This window comes from Aquarana catesbeiana, linkage group LG12 (assembly GCF_042186555.1).
Source record: "Aquarana catesbeiana isolate 2022-GZ linkage group LG12, ASM4218655v1, whole genome shotgun sequence".
NCBI classification, from domain to species: Eukaryota; Metazoa; Chordata; class Amphibia; order Anura; family Ranidae; genus Aquarana; species Aquarana catesbeiana.
The window spans coordinates 74,316,604-74,324,493 of NC_133335.1; the positions used below are offsets into that span (position 1 = coordinate 74,316,604).

General features: G+C 36.8%; 1 protein-coding gene across 1 annotated transcript; it reads left to right on the forward strand.

Annotated features, from left to right (window-relative positions):
• The first annotated feature begins 677 nt into the window (after window positions 1-677).
• HOXB7 (homeobox B7) lies at window positions 678-6,072 on the forward strand. Its single transcript, XM_073608056.1, has 2 exons — window positions 678-1,220; window positions 5,343-6,072. The coding sequence occupies exons 1-2, from the start codon at window positions 812-814 to the stop codon at window positions 5,594-5,596; spliced, it is 663 nt and encodes a 220-aa protein (XP_073464157.1). The 5' UTR covers window positions 678-811; the 3' UTR covers window positions 5,597-6,072.
• The last annotated feature ends 1,818 nt before the right edge of the window (window positions 6,073-7,890 follow it).

A 7,890-nucleotide genomic window follows, 5' to 3' on the forward strand; every position in this document is an offset into this window, starting at 1 on the left:
TAATAAAGTGGGGCTATAGAGATAAATGGTGATTAGAATGATGATGATGCTAATATAGAGAGCGGAGGATGGTTAGAGGTGATCCACAGAGACAGATCCAAGCAAGGTAAGTGCATTCTTAATTATAGCCCATAGTAGTGGAGAACAATTGCTCTCCAGCACCAGACTCTTGTATTGATGATCCGCTTGGCATCTGCAATTTGAAGTCCATCCTGAGCCCAGCAATAACATGCAATCACAGCTAAGAGGCACAATTCTTCCTCGGCTGGATGTTCTGCTCTTCTTTTTTGTGGTTTATCTGGCGGTCCAAGTCTGAGAGGCATTACGCAGGATCCATTAATAACTATGGCATAGATAGCGCAATCTCACCGAACGCAGACAGGAGCGTTAGAGAAAAATCGATACAGAAATAAATAGGTTTCAGTTTATTTTTTTTTTCTTTTCTCTGCTGCTAGCTTTTTTTTCATCCCACAAGCCTTTTTGTCTCATTTGAAACAGATTACAGCTTCCTTATCGACTCCATTGCAATTTCCCTTTAAAACATAGATCTTAGAGGGTTAGAGCCCATCAAATATTTATCATATTTTATAAATCCAGCACTACAACAATTTTTTTTTCCACATTACAAGAGCTGTGGGAAGCTGAGCCTGGATTGGAGGGAGGAAAATCACGTGTGTGCCAGTCACATGGTCAAGGGAGGAAAAAGGGGGTCCTTTTTGGTGTAAATCTGGACTCTAATTCTGTAATATATCACGGTACCTCGTAAAACCGACACTAAAACGTCCCGGCCTACAAATCATCCGGCCAAATTATGAGTTCATTGTATTATGCGAACGCTTTATTCTCCAAATATCAAACTGCAACTTCTGTCTTCCCATCCGGAGTGTTCCCCGAGCAAACTTCGTGTTCCTTCGCCTCCTCCAGCAGCCAGCGCACCGGCTATGGCACAGGGAGTACGGCGTCCTTCCCTGGGACTGTACCTGGACTGTACACCAACGGGGGCACCATGCACCCCCAGACCCCCGCCATGTACCCCCCCTCTGGGTACGGCCTGGAAGCCGCTTCCTTTAACATGCACTGTTCTCCGTTCGAGCAGAACCTCTCTCTAATGTGTTCTACCGACACCACCAAACAGAACTGCACCAAGACCGAGCAGAGGGACACCGACCTCCAGAGTGACACCAACCTCCGGATCTACCCCTGGATGAGGAGTAGTACAGGTAAGAGGAGAGAGGGATGGGGCATCTGGGGGGGATTCTTCACACCTCCTCTCTATGGCGTCCTTCTTCAATGGGGGGTTCACTGCACAATGGCTGGCAGCCTGCAAGTCCCTTATCCAATGGGGGGGGGGGGGGGTCCATAGAGCTGATCCAAGGCTAGGATGGAGATTTAGAGGTGCAGGGACTGTTCTCAGGGCATTATTACTGGGACTGGGGAAGTTTGACAAGCAAAACAAGCGTGCACCATAAAACCAGGGCTAAGCAGCTATGCAAATAGGAGCTGGGATGATACACGAGGTGCAAATGTCCGCTATTTACTGTGAGGTGTCAGCCCAGTGAATGTGCAATAAGTGGCTGACAAAAGAGAATTAGATTCCCAGCCATTCACTGGCTGAATTATGCTGGAACAGGGGAACATAACTCGCTGCCCAATGTCTATACTTAGTAAATCTATGGAGTAGATGATCATCTATCTATCTATCTATCTATCTATCTATCTATCTATCTATCTATCTATCTATCTATCTATCTATCTATCTATCTATTCTGCATTTATCTATCTATCTACATTCTATCTTGCTTTACAGCATAATCTATCTATCTATCTATCTATCTATCTATCTATCTATCTATCTATCTATCTATCTATCTATCTATCTACTGTTTATCGTCTACATATGCTAGATCTATGTCTATCTATCTATCTATCTATCTATCTATCTATCTATCTATCTATCTATCTATCTATCCATAGTGCACCAACATATATAACTGTTGTATACCCTCCGCACAATATGCACACCATTGCATATAGAGTATATATAGTGTATAAAGCACTAAATATACTTATACGGCATATGTCTGTCTATCTATCTATCTATCTATCTATCTATCTATCTATCTATCTATCTATCTATCTATCTATCTATCTATCTATCTATCGTGCACCAATATATATAACTGTTATATGATGTCTGCATAATATACACACCGTTGCATATAGTATATATATCATGTATAAAGCACTAAATAACTATGTACCTATAAGGCATTTGTTTGTATCTATCTATTTAACTTGCACCAACATATATAACTGTTATATACTGTGTGCAGAATATATACACTATTGCATATAGTGTATATAAAGTATATAAATCACTAAATATACCTATACAGCATGTATCTATCTATCTATCTATCTATCTATCTATCTATCTATCTATCTATCTATCTATCTATCTGGCACCAGCAAATATAACTGTTATATACTGTGTGCATAATACATACACCATTGCATATAGTTTATATATAGTGTATAAAGCACTAAATAACCAAATATACCTATACAGCATTTCTATCTATCTATCTATCTATCTATCTATCTATCTATCTTTCCAAAGTGCACCAACATATAACTGATATTTATGTGTACAGAATATACTTACCGTTGCATATAGTGTATATATAGTGTATAAAGCACTAAATATACCTATTTTTTTTATCTTGTACATTTATGTGATGGAATCGGGACAATTAGTGACGTAACTGTGCTGCACCTCTCCCCCAAGAGGAACTATGTAAAGTCTGGTTATAGGCTTATCATTTGTTACATCAGTATGCTTCTGTATAGCGCTGATGGGGTACTTATAATTAAGGGTACTTGTCATTATCAAGCCTTCACCTTGAGGAATTTTAAAAGGTTTCAACTGATTCAGGAGGCTCCATTCTCTTTTTACTTTTCTTTTCTGCTTTTCTGAATGTATCTTATAGAATATTGATATTTGTTACAATGAGAGCCGGGTAGTCAGTTGTCAACAGTAGAAGAGGATTGTGATAGCCACCCATATGAGGGTCCATGTACAGTGGCTTAAAATTGCTGTTTCTAGTTCTAGTTGTGTTCTGCCTGTAGAAGCAGCTCAATACTATCCTATATATCCATGCACATTAGGAGGATTACAGGCATATTTTAAGCTCAACATATAGGTTCCACGCACACTGGACAAAAAAAGCTTCTGGTTTGCGTTTTTGGAGCTTTGGAAGAAAAAATGCTAAACTCCCCTAAACTTGCCTAGGCTCCATGCACAATGGGCTTAAAAATGGCAGTTCCTTTGGCAAAAAAACTGTATACAAAAAAGCTCCCTGAGTTGTTGTTTTTTCTGCCAAGCCCAGTGTGCATGGAGCCTGGCTACATGTTAGGCCTATGAGTATATGTGTATAGAGAGAGATGAGTATATAATATATATGCCTGCGAATCTCTCTCTCTCTCTCTCTCTCTCTCTCTCTCTCTCTCTCTCCACACATATGTGTGTATGTATATTTATAATAAGGTTTCCGTCTTGCTGTGTGAACTGTATAGGCGGTAGCCTTGTGCTGCTTCCATTTGGGACATGGTTAACTTCCCCTCCTGTCCTGCATAAAGACTGAGCAAATATTAATCCAGCAATTGGTCACAGTGGATCTGATGTGACCACAAACACGTGTTCTCCCCAGTAACACATGTTCTGTTACCCTGTCCTCTGTCATACTGTAACATACAAAGTGTAGACACATAAACTACAATTCCATCTTCTACATCATGAATTACATCCATTCGCTGATTGTCTCCAAGAATCCCCGCCGATCTAAATATCCACTTACTGATGGCCCGCAGCCCCCCCCCCCCCCCCCCATAGTAGTACATATCCGATTACTGGAGCCCCCCATAGATATACAGAGAACTACCTATCTACTTATTAATTTTCACTCAGCCCCCCACATGGAAGAACATGTGATTACCAAACCCCCGCAGTACAAACTAGCTGAATAATCTCACCCACCTGATTCCCCCACAGATCGACCTAATTTCCTATCCTTACAGAATGACCCCACTCTTCATAAGTGTACCCCCATATAGTCCCCTGCTGTCATATGAATTCTCCCCACACCTATAGGGTTACCTACATACCATCTACCAGCCAAGATGGACACAATATGTGTGTCTGTGTGATTGTGTGTGTGTGATTGTGTGTATGTGTGATTGTGTGTATGTGTGTGGTTGTGTGGTTGTGTGCGTGATTGTTTATGTGTGATTGTGTGTGTGATTGTGTATGTGTGATTGTGTGTATGTATATGCGTGTGTGATTGTGTATATGTATATGTGCGTGTGATTGTGTGTGTGTCTCTCACAATCTCTCCCTCTCACTCTCTCTCTTTCCTTTTTTCTCTCTACTTTTCTTTCTCTCTCTCACTATATATATATACGTGTGTATAGCTCTCACACACACACGCACATATATATATAGAGAGAGAGAGAGAAAGAAAGAAAGAAAGAAAGAAAGAAAGAAAGAAAGAAAGAAAGAAAGAAAGAAAGAAAGAAAGAAAGAAAGAAAGAAAGAAAGAAAGAAAGAAAGAAAGAAAGAAAGAAAGAAAGTGAGATAAACATACCGAGAAAATAAAAGAGGAAGAGAGACAGGAAAGGAGAGAAAGAAAGAGAGAGAAGCAGACAGAGCCAGAAAATAAAAGATGAAGAGAGAAAGAAATTGAAAGAGAGAAAGAAAGAAAGAAAGAAAGAAAGAAAGAAAGAAAGAAAGAAAGAGAGAGAGAGAGAGAGGGAGAACTTGTAACATACACATATAAACATAAACACACACACACATACACACGCACACATACATAACACACAAAACACATACACAATATATGACTCAATCGATTGCAACTATAGCGTTAAAATAAATAAATGCATTTTTTTTTAAAAGTACAATGGCTATAAGAAGGATATTGGCACAATGCTATAAAGGGTAAGGATATTGGCACAATCCTATAAAAAGGGTAAGGGGCACAATGGCCATATGGATAAATATCATAGCAGTGTCATATATTTCAAAGTCATAAGAACCAGGTTCAATGCCAGTAAACCCTAAGGCTGACCATACACTCTACAATCTAATTGCACAACCTCCTGATTTACCATCAGCTATGTAGTGAAAGAGTCTGCCATGACACAAATAAAATGGATTGTTTAGGTGTGTCCTCTTATTTTTATTCTGAGAGATACAAAGATTGAGCAGTATATGGTGAGCCCATGATGTAGACTGTAGCTAGGAGCAGTCCAATTGATCTTGCCTCGTCTGTATATTCCAGGCACGGACAGAAAGAGGGGTCGGCAGACCTACACCCGGTACCAGACCCTGGAACTGGAAAAGGAATTCCACTACAATCGCTACTTGACGCGGCGGCGGCGCATAGAGATCGCTCATGCCCTGTGCCTGACAGAGAGACAGATCAAAATCTGGTTCCAGAACCGGAGGATGAAGTGGAAAAAAGAGAACAAGACACCCAGCCCCACCTCAAACAGCCAGGAAAAGCCGGAGACTGAGGAAGAGGAAGAGGAGTGACCACCAGAGACCTCAAAAAAGACTGGTGACCCCCCCTCCCCACACAAGATCCACTGAATCTGCTGGATCCTACCATACTACCTAGATCCCTTTTCTATGATAGGGTTAGCTACCTACCCCGATGTGGTGACAGATTAGATCCATTTCCATGTGACTTCATGTAGCACAAGTATTTGCAGATCTTTTCAGAGACTCCAACTCTTATGGAGAGACCCTGAGAAAAAAAATATTGTGACTGTGTTTAATAGCTCGTCTGACTTTACTGTGAAGGGAAATCCCAAGTGTTTGTGTAGGACTGTGTTTTGTTCAAATACAATATTATGTACCGTGGATTGTAGTCACAGATCTGCTGACCTAGTAAGATTATTACAATGATATTTGTCTTAAATTTCCACCTTAAAAATTCTCGTCCTCTAGTATGTGTGTATGTGTGCGTGTAATAAAAATGATGTGGTCTGTTATTAATTTTAATATAATTAGATCTCAGTGTTTATTTCCTGTTTTGAAATGCTCTGATCTGGTAATATTTCAAACAAATAAAATAAATGGAAAAAAAGTCTGTATCATTTATTTATTTATCAAAAAATATTGTTTAAAATCTAAAATGTATGAAATGTAAAACATAAAAATCGAATAATAATATAAACACATCAATAGTGACAATTACAACACATCAGGACTGACAACAAGCTTAAGTTTTTCTTTAGTTAAGGTGGCAATGTCTAATTATTGATAATAATGGTATAGAGCAGACTTTGCTGCGAAATAATGAAATCCAATGGAAAAATGCAACATTAGTAAAATATCTATCTAGCTATCTAGATATATATATATATGTATATATTCAAATTATGTATTATGCTTTTGAAATGTTGAAATGTATTTGTGTGGCGTGTGTGAACATACATATATATATTTGTATATATATATATATATATATATATATATATATATATATATATATATACACACACATCACACACATACATTTCAACATTTCAAAAACGTACATATATTAAAAAATATATATATATATATATATATATATATATATATATATATACACATACATATAGATATTTATATATTTGATATAGATATTGATACATAGATCGTAAGCAGATAGGTGTGTGAAGGCTATAATAGAGAGAGAAATTTATGTATATCTCCCGCCTACTTCTTTCTTTTTTGTTCTTGTTTTGGGTACCTGAGCAGATCAAGCATTGACAACTGCTCTTGAAAAAAAAAATCCCAAATATTTTGAAACTAACACAATTCGTTGGTGACTAATCATGTGATCACTAGTGGCGCATTTAGGTGCAGATTGCGTCACAGATGGAAAGATATCTGGCACGATCTTGGAAGCTTCTCCTCTTCACACCTGGCGATGCATCTGGATGCTTACAGAATATAGATGTGATATACTTAATATTAAACAGGACTGGCAAAGGTGGGTTAGTCAGTATACAAACAAACGTAAAAAATAAATACTATATATATATATATATATATATATATATATATATATATATATATATATATATATATACATATATATATATATATATGTAATCTTAATATTATGTATGTATTAACAAGTTATATATATTTACCATATTTGTACATATATATAAATATATATAAATAAACATACATACATACATACACTTATATATAGATTTTTTTAAAAGTACTATATATATATATATATATATATATATATATATATATATATATATATATATATATATATATATATATATATATACACACACATGCATGCATATAGACAGATAAACAGATAGATATGCACACACACGATACCTGCCACAAGTCTCCCTGTGTTTAGTTTTATGTGCCAAAAAATTGTGCTGCAGCTCAATGTGTAGAAACAGTAGTGATGTGCATGCGGTCTCTTTCTATATATATATATTTATTCCACTTTTAGGTTTTGATTCATGCTATTTTTGTAAATTCCAACCCAATGTGTATGTGTGTTATTTATATATATATCTATATATCTATATATCTGTATATATATGTCTATGTGTTTTTCTACACAAAGAACACATACACACACACACACACACATATATATATATATATATATATATATATATATATATATATATATATATATATATATATATACATATGCACACACGCACACACATATGTGTGTATATATAACACACATTGATAGCTATGAGCAATTTGCCCTTGTGTGTGTGATCAGTGTGTAGCAAGTCCCAGCTTTGATGTAAAAGGAAAAAATTGTAGTGGATGTTCATTGA

Excerpts from the sequence above, each read along its gene's own strand:
- HOXB7 (XM_073608056.1), top strand. The coding sequence starts at position 812 with ATGAGTTCATTGTATTATGCGAACGCTTTATTCTCCAAATATCAAACT. Across the intron at positions 1,221-5,342 it reads CTGGATGAGGAGTAGTACAG|GCACGGACAGAAAGAGGGGT; the intron begins GTAAGAGGAGAG and ends TGTATATTCCAG.